The sequence below is a fragment of the Penicillium oxalicum genome, chromosome I, assembly GCF_001723175.1.
Source record: "Penicillium oxalicum strain HP7-1 chromosome I, whole genome shotgun sequence".
NCBI lineage: Eukaryota > Fungi > Ascomycota > Eurotiomycetes > Eurotiales > Aspergillaceae > Penicillium > Penicillium oxalicum.
In genome coordinates, this window is record NC_064650.1 from 2,952,944 (window position 1) to 2,971,762 (window position 18,819).

An 18,819-nucleotide genomic window follows, 5' to 3' on the forward strand; every position below is an offset into this window, starting at 1 on the left:
TTGGACCGGGGACCTTGAGATGATACTGTGATGGTGGCTGCGTGCATGAGCATCTATACTTCGAGCGCAACGAGATCACCGGCAAATGACTCAAGTGTGTGACTCTCGCCGGAACCTGACCTTTCTTCCAACAACTTCGTGTGCTTTCAACGTACGATCCCCCTCAAAGGGAGCTTGGACCAGAATGCTGGTGATGTCACCCCTCCATTCCCAAAGCTGAGCTCCGAATCCTCGTGGATTTCGCCACGAGGAATGAGATCGATGGTACATCCTATTCACCTCTCTATGTATGCGACGCGGCTGGTCTATCTCCACAAAGGGAAAAGAAAAGAACGAGCATCTCCAAGACCCCGCAATATGTTCTGACTCTTTGCCTTGAACAATTTAGACTCCACTACATAAGGGGCTCTCATGTTCAACAGTGTTTGAGTCCATCACCTGACGCGAGTATCCGGACTCCAGGACTTGTTGCACATCCCCCGGCCCAGGGACGGAAACCCGGATGGCGCTATCCGCATTCTTCACCCTTTTTATGTGGACATCGACAACGCTGCCCCTAGACAGAGGAACGGCGAGTGACTGCGATTATTTTTGGCTCACCAACAGAATAAAAAGTACGACGCTGTTCTCTCCGTCGCTATGTGATTGATCATCACGTGGGCTGTGGTTTCCAGCCCATTTGTGAAAATGGATCAACCTGTTCGATGACCCGAGTGACCGGATCGTGTTCAAAAGGACCGGAGCACATAATCGAGCAATCACCGGACCAAGGAAGATACAGGCTAAGCTGGTCCTCAAATCATAGAAGAGCGGGTAAGACAGGCTAATTTCACAACGTACAGATCCTTAAGCTTGCACAAAATAGACATTTAATGGTTGTGAGATAACCACACGTAGCGAGTGCCTGTCTCCTTATACACCAAACTCTCCGGAGAAAGAGTAAGATACTTCAGCAATCTCAGCACGGTCCTCAACACGTGTTACACGAATGATCATCCGTGCTGCATATCTGACGGTGTTGCTGAGCATCCGTCGTGAAGCGCCGGTCGAGCAGATCGGGTGACTCAGACTGTCATTTGAGGTCAAGATACATTAACGCTGAGCCACCGTGCCTTCTCGATAAGTGCTCGATGATGACAGTCATGTCCCGTAATCAATGCAGCTGTCCACTCTCGACTGTCTTCTGCTGTCAAACAGGGCTGGTTCTCATAGCAGGGAGGTTACATCCGCAATCATCACGCTCAAATGGTACGAAACAGGATCGTCATCCCGTCCCCCCAGGAAAAAACAGACGGTCAGAGACTCGCGGCGAGACTTTGATCGTTGTATCACGCAAGATTTGCTTAGCTGCGAGGCTTTGGAATTCAGGCTGTTCTGAATCATAGCGACGCAGATTATCTGCATATGACGTTGAAGGCCCGAGTTAAGATACATGCCAATTCCGCAATGCGCCAGGTCTATCATAAGACAATCTTTATGCATGTTGACTGTGATTTGAAATTCTTTTATAATGGAGTAGAACTTGTTGTTACAACCATGATCTGCTTTTCATCCGCTATTCCAAAATGCTCCGCTGTTCGGAGAAAAAGGGACCACTGGGAACTTACAGTACTTCAAATCTGTCAACGTAAATGGTCGGGTCTCATTGAGAGCCCTGCACATACCACAGCTTACAGAATATGGTCGGACTTTACTATCTCGAGGTGGTACTTTTGAATGCGCCTTAAAAGTGGTACGGTGCACAGACATACAGACATTGTGCCAATCGGGCTTGTGCCGGCAGGCTACAAGTCAACACTGTCAATGCTCATCTTCGGTAACTTGCCTTTTTGCCACCTACTCGAGCATACCTTTATACAAATAAAATATAGCCAGTGTTTGAAGATGTCAATCGTGTTACGAAAAAGTGAACTCTATTTCTGAGTCTAGATTTTGCTCTCCGAATCCTGCGCAAGGGCATGCCAAGATATCTTCCAGACTCTCAGTGCGGTTACTCGCTTCACTGTATTTCTTGCAATTTTGAAAATCAAGAGTGCAATTATTTATTATCGACTCCCGTCACCATATATTCAGCCACGGTGAAAATGGCAAATCAATAGGCGCATCTAAGTCAAAAACTTCTCCGATGCTAAGCTAGTTTGTGTCGGCTTTTCTTAGAAGTTGATGAGCACTAAAAGGTTCCTTTTGCGGCCCAAAAAAGCACTTCAATGTTGGAAGCACTGGACCGGGCTTCAAGAATTTGATGTAGCGCCTCTCTGGTCTGTATACTACAATTTCATTTACACATGATCTTCTAAGTTATGAGTATAGACGACAGAAACGAGAGACTGTTAAGTATAGTCATTTGAGCTTTCTAATCATGATATGCTCCAATCAGTATCCTTTCAGCACACGCATCGGGGTTCCCAGTGCGCTCTGATGCCATCCTTACTCTAAGCTGAGACATCAATAGAAGGTATTTGCCAATATAATCTGCTATTAGATAAAAGTCCTCCAACTGCAAAAGCCATACGCTCCCTTGGGGCCATACTATTAGAACTAAACCTTCTCATCAGCCAGACCCATTGAAGGATGGATTTCAGACGGAGGCCCGGAAGTACATGCGTTGTGACAATTTAATTATCGATACTTCGTTGAGTCTATAAAAATAACCGTTTTGCATCCAAGCATCGATCTGGCTCCTTATAACAAGAGCCTTGTTATGTCTCGTCATTTCTTTCCTTTATTTCCATTCATTTGATTCTGGCAATTTGGGTCCGGCGGCTCAACTCGGAAACCATGTCGTCCTCTCATATGATCTAAGGGTCACATGAACGTTCACGCAATAGGCAAAAACGACATGAATCGTACAAGAATCTGTATGAAGGACGATGCTACTCACGCACGCAGTGGCGGATAAGGCGGCTTCAAGAGTCAGCCTCAAACAAATCAATAAATGGAAATTCAGCGACACGCGTAGAGGAATGTGGAAAAAAATCTCCGCACCCGACTTTCTGCAGTCTATGATGAAGGATGGGGGCACAAAGGCGCTTGGACGCCAAGTCGTGGGGGGAGAGAATATGATGGAGCCTGGGTCTGACAAGGTAGCACTGAAGTCGCGGGATCTGGTTAGAGAGGGAAAAGAAAAAAGAAAAAAAGAAAGAAAAAAGTGGTCAACAAGTCATGCAGGGGAATCCAGTTGATGCCGACAGAAGAGTCAAGCTCCCCATTGGATTGAAGCTCTTCAGCACATATCCAGCACTACCCACTTCCTGAATTCATGAAAGATCTGAGCTGTGCAGGTAGAGTATTGCGTCACCGCGATTCAACGTGGATGCAGCAGCTGCCGGGAGCTGTGCGAAGACGCTGATCAGCTCCAACCCCTCGGTGCTATCTCCTCAAAATAGAGCTTGGAGCTTGCTTGGTCCTTGCATAGCCCAACGCTAGCTATTTGCTATCATGAACTTCCGATGGGTAAAGCGGGCGTATGATTGGGTCTTAGGATACTCCCTCCCTACATTCCCACCCATTCCACGACAAGGTGTGACCCTAGTGGGTGAGATCGGCGCCAGTCAATTACGAAGAATGTATAGAGCAGACAAATGTCCGAACCCCCAAGCAGAAAATAAATGTCCGCTGAGCTTTGAACATCAAATAAAGCTTACTTGATATCTGGAGCTGGATCAACTTATTTTTTTTTTTCTCTCCGGGAGAAGACGACAAAGACGAAGAAGCGAAGCTCGAACCAATTATCACGATGTCGCCTAAAGAACCGGTCAACCATGGATTGCGACGACTCAACCTGGGTATTGTTTTAATGCTCTCGGCTTCTGCTACAGCAGGATATAATGCTAGTCAGATCAACAGCTTACTTGTTCTTCCTGAGTGTACGTCAGCCGTGCGGCTCCCACATCCCAGTTCTTGATCCTCATATTTCAATCTATATTATGCACCTCCAGAGGCAGTACTGACACAGAAATTCATAGTCACAAAGTTTCTGAGTGATCTCAGCTCTAGTGCAGAGGGTCTCGTCATCGCTTCTGTATCCCTCGGAGCATTCCTTTCCTTCGTGCCGGCTGCCTATACCGCCGATAGATTGGGTCGAAAGGCTTCAATTCTCATTGGGTCAATCCTATGCATCCTCGCATCCATCCTACAGACCGCCGTCAAACACCCCTGGGTTTTCTTTGGAGCTCGCGTGGTGACCGGTGCTGGTGTGGCATTTTCCCAGACAGCGGCGCCGCTGTTGATCGCCGAAACGGCCTTTCCGAGTCAACGACCAACTCTCACCGGACTCTACAATTCGGTCTGGTTCTGTGGATCAATCACCGCTGCAGCCATTGCATTTGGAACCTTGACAATTCAAAACAGCTGGTCATGGAGAGTCCCCTGTTTGTTGCAGGTGCTCTTTCCAAGCCTGCAACTCGTGGCGCTCTTGATCATGCCGGAGAGCCCGAGATGGCTGGTCTCCAAGAATAGACAGGGTGAGGCTCTCGCCATGCTCACTCGGTACCACGGCAATGGCGACATTCATGATGAGATGGTTCAGGAAGAATACGACCAGATTTGTGCCAGCATCCACGCTGAAGCGGACCAGAAAGCGGCTTCAAAGTGGAGCGCGTTCTTCAAGACTCGCGGTGACATCCATCGCCTCACTATCTGTATCCTTTTGGGTTTCATGCAAGAATGGACAGGAAATGGTCAGTTGTTTCGCCGGGTTGAAAATTTGTGTTAATGTCGTGAGCTCATGGTCTGACGCTGCTTGCTTCTAGGTGTCACTTCCTACTATCTTCCGCCAATCCTCGCGTCCGTTGGTATTACAAATGCCGTTCACGAAGCCGCCGTGAATATTAGCCTGCAGGTCTGGAACTTGATCTTCGCGGTTTCGGGAGCAAGTCTTTCCAACAGACTCGGACGTCGAACCCTCTGGCTGAGTGCGACCACTCTGATGACTATCTTCCTCGCCACCGCCACTGTCATGAGTGGTGTCTTTGCCGAAATGCGCATCATTCAAGCGGGTATCGCCGTCGTCCCCCTGCTATTCTGTTTCAACGCCGCATTCGACTTTGCCTACATGCCCCTTTTCATCGCATACCCGGCGGAGATCTTGCCGTTTCAGCTTCGCGCCAAGGGTCTCGCGGTCACTCTCACGACGGATTCCTTGGCCTGCTTCTTCAATCAATACGTCAACCCGGTGGCCTTTTCGGCTCTTCGTTGGAGATACTTCAGTATCTACGTGGGTTGTCTGGTGGTCGTCTTCGCCCTGGTCTACTTCTTCTTCCCTGAGACCCAGGGACGGTCCCTGGAAGAGGTGGCACGGATCTTTGAGACTCCACAGCTCAAGGGCCAAGAGGCCAACATGAGCGACTCGGACGTCTCCAAAAGCTCATTCGTGATCAAGTACGAAGAATAGACCGACAACGCTCATGCCCTATACGTGTCCCAGGATCTCCCTCAAGCATGCCAAAGAACTGTTTCTCGCTTATCCTGTATCAGCGATTGAATGAAGTCCATTTGACTATTACACACGCACTCTCTCTTGCTCACCCATCTCAACCCCCACCATTTCTATTTACTCTTGCCGTTGGCGCCTCCTTTTATGCCCTTTTTAATTGATTTTTTTCTTGCACTCCTGCACCGCTCCACTCATGTTGATGTATACGGCCTTTTTGCGTCTGAATATGGGTAGGTCCGAGGTCTGATTTACAGTCTGCTTCCTCCTTTCCATTCCTTTGCTCTTTTTGTTTCTTTTTGTTTTCCTCTTGATGTTTGTGTCTTGACCTCTTATGCGTCTTACCTGATCTAATCCTTCAAAGACTTGTCGATGTAACATCATGTGTTATGCCTCCAGATTCATACTTCTGTGCGTTTTCAAATGTGTCAGTTTCTCATCAGCAGGCGGCTCTTTCGGGAGACGTGCTCAATATCACGAGTTTATTTCTTGACAAGAGAAAGAAGACAGATACGTGCAACATGAATTGTAGGCCATCATGAAATTGTATTTTTTTTTCAATAAGTTGAGACGTCGATCCTTCGAATCTCGTCTCAATACCTTTCGGCGTGTGTCTGGACCACGGCATCCTTTTTGATTGTTGGTGCTCTCGGGAGTTTGGCCATCTCAGAAAAAAGAAGGTTGCCGTCGAGAGATTCGTTGCGTAGGTCTGATGTCTTGTGTGACAAGCAGAGTTGACAGATCTTTTCAAGGTTTTCATTCTCGACATCATGTGCAAAGGTACACCAATAGTGAGAAAAATGGTATCATTAAGTACTTCTTTCGAGAAAAACAAGAATATCCTTCCGTGTGCACCAATGCATCATCATAACCCGATCATTCCAGTCCGATAATTACCCAACCTGGCCACCACCAAAAGACACGAAGATGACACGGAACAAAACATTTTGGCCAGGTATTCAGCGCTAAAATCCGACAAACATCCCACATCCATCCACTCATGCAGTAATAGCGTTTCTCGCCAATCATGCCCGGGGCCAATTTCCCCTCCACCTGACCAACTCTTCCTCGTTGTCATCGATTACTACGACCATCCAAACACCCACTTCACGATTATTCGCAAGTAATGGGGTACAATGGATCCATCGGTATCGGCCCTGATCGCTGAATCGAGTGACCCATTTGATTCGGGCGGTCACACTGCGTCCCGTCATCATGGCGTGCAATATACTCTCTCGCTTTTCACTTGAGTCGCCGATGCGCGCTAAAAATGATGACTGTAACATGCCTGGAATTTGCAAGGACGGAGATGTGAATAGGATGCGAAGTGATGGGTAGGGACGAACGAGGAGGTACTGCGGTTTCAACCCAAAAGGGCCATGATTAGTTCACTTCTTCAGTATTTCGCTCGATACTGTTGCAACACAGCATTTCTCCAAAAAGAGACATTCAAAAAAAGGGTCCGCGGCAAGTCACTTACATTCTTGTACACGCCAGTGAGTGATCCACCGGGGAGAGAGCCATGTGAATTGCCATGATTAAATCGGATTTCACCCTCGTCTCCAGGACTTTGCAACCAGAGGCGACCACTTCCAGAGTTCAGATGATCCACCGATGGATGGAATAATTTGCCACCATGATCGTGTACGGTTTGCAGCTCCCGTGGACTAAACAGCTCCCCAAGCTCCTGGAACTCTGTCTTCTTAGGCGGTGGTGCTTTGGATGACGATATACTGGCGTGATCATTCCCCGGCGCATCGGCCTCGGCCTGGAGGTCCTGGAGAGATTCCATTTGTGCGCCTTGCATCGTGAGTCCCGAGACATCGATCTGCGCACCGATGAAGTAGCGGATTTTGCCCTGGCTGTCGCAGAGTGGAGCTGTTTGAAGAAGATTCATAAAAGGCGAACCATCGCGTCGGCTACAAAAGATAGTTATAATTGGTTAGTGGACTGTCCTCTGTGGTGGAAGCCTCAATCAGAGGTCAACTCACTAGTTGAGAAATAGCTCTGAGTGGTGACGGCCAGCCGCAACACTATGTCGGATCCGCCTCACGCTGTTTGGATTGGTGTTGGGACCTTGTAAGAAGCGACAATTTCGGCCCAGCACATAATCCATACCATATTGTGTCGCCCGATGGAATTCTATTGTGATCGTCAGCTTTTTGTTCTATCTCTTTGCACCTTCACAATTGAAGCGCTCTCACGCACCTGCAGATGCAAAGATGATCGGGTTATCCGGTCGAGAAGGGTCCGTAAGACAAAACACTTCAGCCAGCTGATCGGCCGTCCCTTGAAACTTGTCCGGGAGCGTTCCGCGTATTCGCTCCTCAACAACCTTGCCCGTGATATTGATACAATTGGACGTGATGAAAGCGGGTAATTCCTCTGCAGTAAGAGCCTCAAGAGCGCGTTCCACGCGCTCTTCGAGTGCCGAATTTGTGGTAGGTCCTACGGGCTCTCTGGCCGAATCGATGCCAGCCGTAGGCACATCAACTGAAAGTCGGATCAGCGCATTGGCGTAATGTAGCGCTTTCAACGCCTTGCGCGCGTTCAAGTAATAGATTAAAAGCTGGAGCGATCTCGGTCGCTCGGCGATAAGAAATTCGCGGAATTGTGAGAGGAAGCGGGGATTGTTGAGAATGGTCACCATGTGCTCTTTGGAAAACATCAGATCGGCCTGGCGCTCAAGAGTGTGACGTGGAGCGGGATCCTCCTCGTACGGCGCGACCAGATCATATGAGGCTTCGCCCTCCTCTTCTTCTGGCACGGGAAGTAATTGACCATTGCCATCGTACGGGTTCGTCTCTTGGAGTAGAGGGAGTTCGGAGGGTCGGTGCAGTCCATTGTTCGACAGCTTTGCGCTAAGTGCACTGGAAGGGCTGTCTCAGAAGATGTTCGTTAGCGGGCACTAGTTGCGCGTCATGGACATCGTTCATTGTCTCCAAGATATCTCTTACCGGTCCTCAGCGGCAAGGTTGAGCTGTCGGATATGCTCTTCGACTGTTTGATGAATATCGTTGGGTTCGGTGTCCAATTCCTGTCTCAAGCCTTTGCTGTACATTTCGGCCTCTAGTGTTGCGTCGTCGAGGACAATGGTCGGGGAGTACGATCTCGTCGATCCGGCCTTGTGCGGACGCAGATTGAGAATCTCAGGGCCCTCCATTTGCGCGTTGATGATAATATTTTCTGGCGACCATGCACATCCGCGTGGCGGAACAGCAGACCCTTAAGCAGCGTCCGGCCGATCGACGATCATTCCATTCCTGCAATGCAAAAGGCTCCATTGTCATTGACCTCGGCGCATTCGCTTGGAACTCAGACGCTAGGCCCTTGAAACGAACCATTGGAGCGATAGTCCGTGATCTTTTGACTCCGCGCAAATAGGGCAGATCTGCGACTCCGCGAGCATTGTGGGCCAGCCCGATCGCACGATCGATCGCCAATTTTCCAGTGTCAGGAACTATTCATGCAAACAATCAGTATTTTGGACAAACGATGATGCAATCGCGGCAGAAAGTCTATGTTTATGTGGGTCTTCGGTCCCGAGATGGGAGTGGCTTGTGGAGAAAAACGATTGAGTTCATCGGCAAAAGTCAAGTTTTTTTGGCCGGGAACCAAGGACAATGGATGAGGATTGAACGGCGCTTCTTCGGCGCATGCCCGTTCGACTCTAGAACTAGGCAGCACGCTGGCAGTGCGCCCTGCGCAATGGACACTTAGCACAACTAAGACTAAGCTGTGCATCGAGCTTGCGCTAAGCACTCGACTTCGCTTGTTATGCTGGTCGCAGGTGAATGGTCCATCTCTGCATCTCGGAATCTTTGGTTTCTTTTTTTCGCGCTTTTTGCTTTGGTCGATGCGTTCAGGCTCGAGATGGGGCCAGTTTGCACGAGGAATGCAAGTTCCTGCGTTGCTCAGTGCCAAAGTCTAGCCCAATCTGAACCGGGTCCAGGCTAAGTTGTTTGTCGCGATTTACCACCGAGCATTTCCTCTCACAAGTAGTCTTGAGTGGTGTTCACTTTAACCCTTGGGATCGCTGGGCATCGGATCTCCCTCTCCAGCTTCAAGGGCACGTCTCGAGATCCTGTTCAAGAAGTCTTCATGTACAAGAATAGTGCCTCAAAATTATTCGCTAATTGTCCGAGCAGGGGTTCCGAGACTGGAAAATGAGCACCTCAAGTGGGTACGTCAGGAATGATGGAATTTGTCTAGACCATGCCGTTTTCTGATAGTGAGGTCCTTTGAAGAATTAGGTTGATTCATGGATGCCGATCTCGTTCTCGGATGACCAGATTTGTAAACATGATGCGCTCCTTCTCAGAAACTTTGCTAGCGTCGCTCACATCCCTGTAGCAGCAATTCACCAATGGTGGGGAGCTCTTAGTAGCCTCACTGTTGGAGGGAAGCTGGCTACGAGCTCGATTGAGACAAACAACATGATGCTTTTCTCCTGTATTCATACAAGCCATGTGTGGGGAGCATCATCGTTTTTCAGTATCACCCAATTCTAGTCTTCTTCGGTTTTAGTAAAAGTGAATCTCCAATTGAGCGGCAATCTCGATAAACTTCATGGCTGAAAGCCACATTGAAGCGGAAGCAGATCCCGCAGACAGTATGGAATTAAAGTATGTTACACATGACAACTTTGTCGGATATCGTTGCAATAGTTTTATCGCATTTTTATGCTAGGCTCAATCACTCCACTATTTTAAAAATGGCTCAGTCCGCGTTAGACATGATTGCAGGTCGCGAGTAAAATCAGGACATCTTAGCTGTCGGTCATCTCGACGTGGGGTATAGAAGACTTTTGCTTCGATTGTGCAGACGATTTGTTCAACGTTCGCACAAAATCCATCTGTCAGCAAAGGTGCTAAGTTAAGCCAAGGGGGGGGGGGGTTATGGAGTATTTATTCTTCGATCAGACTGATCTTCTCTCTCTCCTTTCATTCTTCCAGAGCGGCTCACAAATGCCACGCTTTCCAATCCAACTTGCATAAATGGCAGAATTGGCGACAGCGACAGCTAGAAATATAGTACTCATTCGAGTTAGTTCTGTCCACAATGTTAAGCGCCAGTCTAACATACCGAGCATAGCTGCACCTTTTCGGCAACTGTCCGCACTGATCGCATTTTTCCTCCTCCGACGGCCAAGCTGTATTATCTTTCCCCATGCCCTTTCCCTTGCAGATATGAATTTCTCCCTGACGTGTATCCAACTTTGCGCGGTTGGTCTTCTTTTCATTTTCGCATTCAACGGGCTTGACTGGTGTAGATTCAGTCTGAGGCTGTGCGTGGAGAACTTGACATCCCGTGTTGTCACCCTCTAGTTCGAGATACTCCGTACCTTGAACTAAGCAATTCCCGGGACATAAATCTAGACTGCGTGGGGATCTCGAAGGTTGTGAGCGAGATGTATTTTGGACAGTCAATTCCATCAAGTACGTCACTTTATTGAACAAGTCAAATAAAAGGGTCAGGGTTGCGTGCATCTGGAGAAAGACACTGGGCAAAAGTAACAAAAAGGGTGCGAAATGCTCGGCTTTGATTTGGAAATTTTTTGGTGTTTCCACCTCGACGATCTTCGGCTGGGTCGGAGGACTTCGAATTCTGCACAGTCGAAAAAGATAGATGCAGAGTCCTTCGTAGTAGAAACGTTGGATCACACCCCTCAGCCAGAAAGTCATGGTGTTGATCGAATTTAAACGGGCAGTCTCGTAGTCGTAATGCGTAGTCAATACTGGGATTTCTCGGATTCTTTAAAGCTTGGGGCTTCAGTCGACTCAACAGACGCATCTGAGTACCATGATAGTATCTCCTGAATAAGTTGTCCAATTTCAAACCAAGACATACGCCATTTGAGTCAAGTAAAATGAGAACGTGACCATGACCACAAAGGAGTGTCTCGAACAGGCTAATAGCCTTTCAAGCAGTCACTTTGGGTAAGACTATACGCTGCACATTCACCTTGGTAAATGAAATCTCCTATTGGGTTACCCGTTTCAATCGGACGACACCCGTGAATTACTCAAGTCATCTCAATGAGATTCCGTCTCTCGGTTTGGACCTGACTCGCACCTTTGTTGGTTCCTTTTCCTTTCCCCCTCGTTCTTTCTCCCCTTTCTCAAGCAAAAACTTTTCAGTATCTGGCAGACGAAGATTTTCAGAATGTTGCAGACAATTGATGAAGTTGCCCTCTTTTAATCATTTGCGCCATCGGGACATGCTCTTGAGATTGACATTATTATTAGGATCTTGCCAGAAGAATTCCCTGTCGCCGTGGACAGAAATACGATAGTACCACCCGAGAATCCTACTGCCAATATTGAATTATAGACGAGATGAGACCCTCGGTAATCACGAGCCTCCCAATTTCCTCTTGTTATCTTTAGGTAGTGAGGTTGCTCCTGGATTGGATCACGGAAGGAATTGGTAATCGTTGTGTCGCGGGTGGAAAATCATTGAACCCAACGCCGCAACTGTGTTTTTTCGATGAAATTTATGATGTACACTTTGCAAATAACATACATTCCATGATATCCGAATGGCAAGAGTGTGTGTGTCTTTGGAAGCCCATCGTTGCCTTTGTGTGTTCCTGTGACGTTCCCAGCGAAAGAGTGAGTCCATGTAGATCTGTACCAGTACCGTAGTGCCGCCCTCCGATACACGCTGGGAGGCTTCTGATTAGTCGTCGTTAAAGCCCGGCCTTAAATCCGAGCGCCACCAAAGAACGGCAGAACTCTAATGACCGCTTCTAGGAAACTGCTCTCTCTTACACACAACCTCCACGCTGCTGTACATCAATGCTCATCCAGCGGGCTATGTGCAAGTGAAGCTCGAGAGAGCTTACATGGGATACCTGGGTCCATACAGACAAAAAATTGCGACTCTGAACCCTGCCTACGGTCACGGCCACGCAGGCCAAACTCTTTCAAGATGCAAGGCTTCAGTATGTGATAACCCCCGCAACAACCCAGCATGCTCTTCGCTCCTTGAACTAACAATGTGGATCCAGATATGGGACGGTATGTCCTGAAATTGCGCGAGGAATTGAGGATGAATGAAGAATTGACAAATTAACCAAAATCTTCAGATATGTCCCATCGGATCAAGAAGGCATCACGTCTGCAAACAAGTTGGCGGGCAAACATCCCCTCGGTGCGCGCGCCCGTCATCTACAAACTAAAGGCGCCCTCATCGTCCGGTTCGAGATGCCCTTCGCTGTATGGTGTACCACGTGCAAGCCACACGAGACGATAATCGGCCAAGGCGTCCGATTCAATGCGGAAAAGAAGAAGATCGGGAATTACTATTCAACACCAATCTACAGCTTTCGCATGAAGCATACCATCTGTGGAGGCTGGATTGAAATTCATACCGATCCCAAGAATACAGCTTACGTGGTTGTCGAGGGTGGTCGAAAACGAGATCTGGGAGATGACAAGCCGGCTATTCCAGGGGAAATCATTCTTCGTGGGCATATGCACGATGCAGAGAAGAAGGATGAAGACCCATTTGCAAAGCTCGAAGGAAAGATTGAAGACAAGCAACGTGCGCAAACGGAATCGACTCGAATAATGGAGTTGCAGCAGCGACAAAGTCGGGACTGGGAAGATCCCTACGAGAAGTCAAAACGGCTACGTCGCACGTTTCGCGCAGAGCGAAAAGGACTGGAACGACTGGAGGCTAATCGAGAGGCTCTGAAGGATAAAATGAGTCTTGGAATTGATTTGGTTGATGAGACAGCGGAGGACCGCCAAAGAGCTGGAATGGTGGACTTTGGCGATGGCACTTCACTTTCAGAGACGGGCCGAGCAACCCGAGTGCGCCCGATGTTCGAACATCAAAAAAAGAAACCTTCCTCAAGGAGCGAAATACAAGCCAAGGAGCACAAAGAACTGCTCCGCAGCGAGTTGAAGGGCAATACGCGTGTCGCAATCGATCCTTTCCTGAGAGACCTGGCTGATGCCCAAGACATATGGAAGCCAGGTGTCAAGAGGAAAAAGACTCCTGTGATTGCGTCGCCTCAGCCAACGCCACCGAGCTCAGCCATCGTCGAGAAAGACAATCAAGAGAAGAAGAGCAGGCTAGCTTCGGCTGAAAGGGACCCGGGGAGACCTGCTGAACAGCAACCCACACCCGTCCCGCTCACATCAGCGCTAGTGGACTATCATTCTGATACCGAATGAACTTCCGAGATTCGCGTGCTATACAGGAAATGCGGAAGCCCGCAACAAAGCATTCGAAGTTCGGAATTTCTCTCAGGGCTGCTAATTCACCTGGCGATGAACATCCCAGTGAGGTAGCTCATGTCCTTTTCTGAAAGTTGCAACATCGTTTGTTGGAAATCGCATGTTGAGCCAGCGTTCATTGCTGCATTATTTCGCCCATGGCGCCCTGGTAGGCCCATCTTGATTTTGTGCTGAGGGTGGATTTCCCGCATTTGCCCACGGAGCTCTGGTTGGGGCCATTGGGCCTGGGGGCAGGCGGGAGGTGTCCGGAAGCACCGGTTTGTTACCGAGTACCCCTGTCGATCGCGCCGCTGCCCAAGGCGCTGCCGTTGATCTCATCGGCAGCGTGCTTGGAGTGTGAGATTCCGCGTTTGCCCAGGGAGCTCTGGTACTAGCGTCAGCACTGGGCCGAGCTGAAGTGGTTGGTGGGCCGGCATCCGGTGCGACAGGCCGACCCTGAGGGCCAGAAGTCGTGTGGACGGTCGTTGGTGGTGCGACAGCACTGGGGTCGCGATCAAAGCTGAAAAGTGATCCGAAGGGAAAGTGCTGCACCACAGGGAATTTACTCAAAACCTCGGCGTTGTACATTTTGAGCATACCCTTAATTACAAGGATGATTAGCTGCGAACGGGGTGGAGGTAAATGAATGGCACACGAGCGGCGGAGATACACTTACCTTGTTGATTTTGCCCCAGCCAGCTCGAATGCCCGAAATGTCATAGAGCATTGGACTGTGTTCCCAGAAGGGGCCTTTTTTCACGTCGTATATGAATCCGATGGCCGAGAAGTAAAGATTGAGCCGCCTCTCGCGCTCCACAATCGCTGGCTTGACAACATGACTCGGATCAGGCGCGCCAGGAGCCGAGCCCTCCTCTGGAGTGAGATCCGTATAATCAATCGCGGGCGACAGTTGAGCAGAGCCAAATATGTATGGAACGAACGAATGGTCATCGAGGCCCCACACGCCGTGTGAGCCCGCTGGCTCAAGGGTATAGGTCTTGATCAACAGCCTTATAAGCTCAAGGTATCTGCAGACCTTGGGTGTCAGACGCATCATGATACTCTGGAGGAGACGTCTTGAAACTCACGGCTCAATCACCCCTAGTACAAGAGCCCTCTCCTCGACTCCAAACTCAGACTGCGGAAATCCGTTCAATTTCCAGATCGCACCTAGAAATGCCAAAAAGCTCAATTCATGACCTGTACCATAGTCAAGTCGTTGTCCACTTCCCCAGCTCCCAAGGAAATATGCCTCAAGCTCCGCTTCTGCCGTCACTCCGCCAGCCGAAGATGAAGGTCTGTCCAACAATTCCGCTGATAAACACTCTCTCAGCATTGCAGGTGCTCGACTCGCCAAGACCTCATGCCATTTTCGAAAGCTGATATTTCCGAATCTCCGAGGCCCACTGTCAGGCGGGACCTCCTGCACTATATCTTCGACCTTTGATAGCAGGACTTGTAGTTGGCGGATCGGGGCAGAGAATTGAACAGCCTCCGACTCCAACGGCCAACTTTGCATGGAACCATCCGGGAGCTTCGTGGGGAACATTGCTCGATTTAGCTGCAGGACAAAGGTCATGATATCCGAGTATGCTTTAGAGGTCAAAAAGGCCGGGACATCTTGCGACTCATTGATTCTTTTGGTCGGTTCGACAAACTCATGAGGGGCCGAAGGGTCCAAGACCGCCAGGACACGAACAGGCACCCCGCCCGCACTCATTTCGGATGTTGAGACAAAGATTGTCCTGGTTTGAGATAAGCTGAAGGAACAAGGAGAATCGATCAAACGCGGGGCGGGGGTTTTGAAGACGAGTGGGCTGGAGCTTGGATCTTTTGGGGGTGAAGAAGGCGCCTGCTTCTTTCGGCGGGATGACGATCGAAGTGGGTGGCGGGTCTCCACCCAAGCTTCTTTCTCAGCGGCTGCACTTGGCCCGTCGCGGTCGCACTCGCGCAACGAGCTGTCACGCATCAACTCGATAGTGCTGTGGCTTCCTGGCACGTGCCTCGCCTCTTGCAGGGATGGGGCCACCTAAAAAGCGGAGATTGCGCAATTCGACGATCGACTCACTCGCCATCATCAATCAAATCAGTGGAGGTGCAGATTCGTCACGGCGCAATACAATCCACATCGCGCCAACTTCAACCCCTTCGCGAAGCCTGACATCAGGTGTACACAACCTAACGCACGAATTCAGAAACGCGACCGATTTTCATCAGCCAGGAAGCGAACCGCCTCCAAAAAGACAATTGCGAAGCCGCGCGATTCATTCCGCGCCGAGGGAAGACATTGGCGCACCGGAAATCCGGCTCTCGCAGTCATCGGCCTCGGAAGAAGAAGTGTATTCGGAAACGAGATCCGATGATGACTCTGTGGATGAACAGTACGATGATCCCGGTCAGAACGACAGTGCTGTTCCCGGGTCAGAGGAAGCATTCGAAGATGGAAGACACCATGAGGACGTGGACGACGAAGCCTACAGTGCCGGGAACGATCCTCTTCCCAACAGCATCCAGCTCATGAGCGATGACTCGGAACCTTTAGCCGGAGACCCTAGCGACTACGAAACAGCCCAGTCTGATAGCCTGCCCAACTCATCCCGGGCTGCTCCCCAGTCAAGGGGCATTGCGATGTCAAAGAATCAACGAGCCAGATCCACCCGACAAAGGTCGAATGTGGACCTGATGACGGCCTTGGATTTCAACTTCTACGACAGCGATTGCGATGCGCAGGAAGAGGAGTCCGTACCAGGAGAGTCTGGGGGCGGGATTGTGAGGGCCAGACAGCTTGAAGCCGCTGCGCTTGCTGATGTCGAGACCGACAAGCTTGCAGGCGGGTTTCGCAAGAAGACATTGCCTCAAACTTTGAATAAGACTCGCGTCAATCCGTTTCAGGAATGTCCTCAAGCATCGGATGCCGATGAGTCAGATTCCGGACAGTCAGAGCCGAAGTTGAACAATCGGTCATCAACGGTCCATCGTCCAAAAGTCCAGGTGTCAAACAGTAAGGCGCAAAATATTCAAGGAGTCGTTTCTCAAGCGCCAGAAATCCAAAACTCAGACATTCATGAGCTTGCTGGTTCAGAGTCGAATGTTCGAGTGTCAGGAACTCGAGATTCAGTTGTTCAAAAACAAAATGATCCAGCACCGATTGTCCAAATACCAGTTGTCCAGATACCAGGTGTGAAGCCTAGTTGGGAAGAGTCGGACTCACCAGCACCAGGTTCACCAGAGTCAGATTCATCCGAGTCAAATTTACAAGAGCCAGGCTCACCAGAGTCGACGTCTCCGGTGCCGGACGCCCCAGTCACAGAATTCCAGGAGTCCGAGGTTCAGGAAGCCGGCCTCCCTACAATCAATGGCAACGAGCCCAATCCACATAAAAACGAAGTGCGAAAGCTTAGGCGCTGGCTTGCCGAGCAGATCGAAACCTCACCGCAGGGTGCTTTATGGGAGATTGTGCAGAGCACCAGGCGCGTCTTACGACATGCCATGACTCAACCCATGCCCGAGTGCCTGCGAGGAGCCGATTCCGAAATCACAGAGATGCGGCAGCTGTACTACGAAATAACCAATGATGCTCGAATTTCAAATCGTACGCAGAAAAAGCTGCTCAATCTTTGTCATGCGATCCGTACCGAAGCACAATGGATATTCGAGTACGCGGCTGAGGAGGTTCCCGAAGAGACTGGTGAGGGCGCCAGGCTGCTTGATCAGTTTGAGGCCTACGTGTTGGGCCGCTTGATTACAATCGTGGAGTTTGGCTACAAAACCTATGTCACGTTGGGCCACGGGCAGAAAGCCAGTTTTTAGGCGTCCTCGGTTTGCTGATGTGGTGCAGCAAGCAAATTTGCAACTATGCCAAGACGTCCTACCTCAGAGAAACGAAAGCTAGATCAAAGGCAATTCTGCTACCCCTCAAACGGCTCATTCAGTACGTCGAAACTGGAGATCTAGATACGAGCAGAACTTCCAGTCGCGTCTCAAGCAGCAGCCGTCCTCTGCGCTCTAGTCAGGCAAGCATATCCCACTCGCAAGACGAAAGCAGTGGCTTTCCTCGATGGTCGCAATCGACACAGTCCGATCTCCACTCCTCCTGGCGGACATGGTCTGTGGATGAAGAGGATGCGCTCCGCGAGAGTGTGCATCTTTTTTCAGGTGAGTTCTCTTTCTTCCGAGCTGGATCGTAGGCATCACACTGGTTAACAGCCTGCACAGGGGAATGCGAAGATAAAAGCGACCTCATTCCCTTGATCATCAGTCATTTTGGCGATCGCTTACGACGGCGGACGTTTCGGGATATCGAAGCGAAGTTGGATGAATTCCACTCGTTAAGTTGAGACCTATAAATGCAGCGGCGACAGCTCGCCCTCTGCTTGATGGTCACGTTTACAGTAACCTTGCTCTATGTTCACCCCATATACCCCTTAGCGTTGGAAGCAAAATACGACTATCTCTTGGTTATCTCTTTCTTCCTTACAAATTTTTTTAACACTTGATACACCTTTATGATTTCACTTGAACATGCATTTCTGCATCACAGTTTGCGGTTGTTAATTCTTCTGCGTCTTGGGATTCGCGGAGTTCCGTCGAGCTTGGTTGACAGCCTCAGGCACCGACCGCGGTGGAGCGAACCATGGAACTCTGGTGGTTGAAGGTTCTGTGTATCCAGTGGGAGGTCAGGAACACGTTTCAAGGAGATTGCGTTTGGACCGCGGCTATTGCCAGGTGCTCGTATCGGAATGACTTTGTTGATGGTCAGCCCGGAGAAGTATCACCGGTATTTCAGGCAACAAAGTACGGATGGATTCCGCTTCCTTCGCGAACCTCCTCAGCTATCGATTGAACCAATTTTCGCTACTTATTCTTCTTCGAGTGGGTTGTATGGTGCCAAGTAGCCACATTCCCAAGCTACAGGACCCAGTGAGATACCTCAAAGGAACTAATCCATTCAGGCTCCCCGAGGACGTTGGGCACCACTGTGTTTGAAACGCATACACTTTTGCACATTGCCGACGATTTTTGCTCTACCGGTAGTAGCCCAACAAGATCACTTGACCTGGACAAATGGTATAGATCCTTCGGAAAGTTGCAACTCGACAAGAACTTTTGCGGGAGCCCTCTCTCTTATCCCCGTCCGATTTAAAGGTCCCTGATACCATG

General features: G+C 49.7%; 6 protein-coding genes across 6 annotated transcripts; 4 read left to right on the forward strand and 2 right to left on the reverse strand.

The window, feature by feature from the left end:
- Window positions 1-3,736: 3,736 nt before the first annotated feature.
- POX_a00968 (uncharacterized protein) lies at window positions 3,737-5,392 on the forward strand (the record flags this gene model as incomplete). Its single annotated transcript, XM_050109898.1, has 3 exons — window positions 3,737-3,866; window positions 3,966-4,679; window positions 4,752-5,392. 3 exons carry the CDS (start codon window positions 3,737-3,739, stop codon window positions 5,390-5,392), a joined length of 1,485 nt encoding a protein of 494 aa, XP_049973666.1.
- A 1,435-nt stretch (window positions 5,393-6,827) lies between these two features.
- On the reverse strand, window positions 6,828-8,594 carry POX_a00969 (uncharacterized protein; the record flags this gene model as incomplete). The annotated part of the gene is made up of 5 exons (XM_050109899.1): window positions 6,828-6,845; window positions 6,912-7,350; window positions 7,423-7,573; window positions 7,640-8,310; window positions 8,389-8,594. The coding sequence occupies 5 exons, from the start codon at window positions 8,592-8,594 to the stop codon at window positions 6,828-6,830; spliced, it is 1,485 nt and encodes a 494-aa protein (XP_049973667.1).
- Window positions 8,595-12,364: 3,770 nt separating this feature from the next.
- Window positions 12,365-13,617, forward strand: POX_a00970 (Coiled-coil domain-containing protein; the record flags this gene model as incomplete). Its single annotated transcript, XM_050109900.1, has 3 exons — window positions 12,365-12,377; window positions 12,444-12,453; window positions 12,522-13,617. 3 exons carry the CDS (start codon window positions 12,365-12,367, stop codon window positions 13,615-13,617), a joined length of 1,119 nt encoding a protein of 372 aa, XP_049973668.1.
- Window positions 13,618-13,806: 189 nt separating this feature from the next.
- On the reverse strand, window positions 13,807-15,379 carry POX_a00971 (Serine/threonine-protein phosphatase 2A activator 1; the record flags this gene model as incomplete). Its single annotated transcript, XM_050109901.1, has 3 exons — window positions 13,807-14,259; window positions 14,336-14,687; window positions 14,748-15,379. 3 exons carry the CDS (start codon window positions 15,377-15,379, stop codon window positions 13,807-13,809), a joined length of 1,437 nt encoding a protein of 478 aa, XP_049973669.1.
- Window positions 15,380-15,678: 299 nt separating this feature from the next.
- Window positions 15,679-17,996, forward strand: POX_a00972 (uncharacterized protein; the record flags this gene model as incomplete). Its single annotated transcript, XM_050109902.1, has 3 exons — window positions 15,679-17,438; window positions 17,498-17,814; window positions 17,875-17,996. The coding sequence occupies 3 exons, from the start codon at window positions 15,679-15,681 to the stop codon at window positions 17,994-17,996; spliced, it is 2,199 nt and encodes a 732-aa protein (XP_049973670.1).
- Window positions 17,997-18,292: 296 nt separating this feature from the next.
- Window positions 18,293-18,502, forward strand: POX_a00973 (uncharacterized protein; the record flags this gene model as incomplete). The annotated part of the gene is made up of 1 exon (XM_050109903.1): window positions 18,293-18,502. The coding sequence occupies one exon, from the start codon at window positions 18,293-18,295 to the stop codon at window positions 18,500-18,502; it is 210 nt and encodes a 69-aa protein (XP_049973671.1).
- Between the last annotated feature and the right edge of the window lie 317 nt (window positions 18,503-18,819).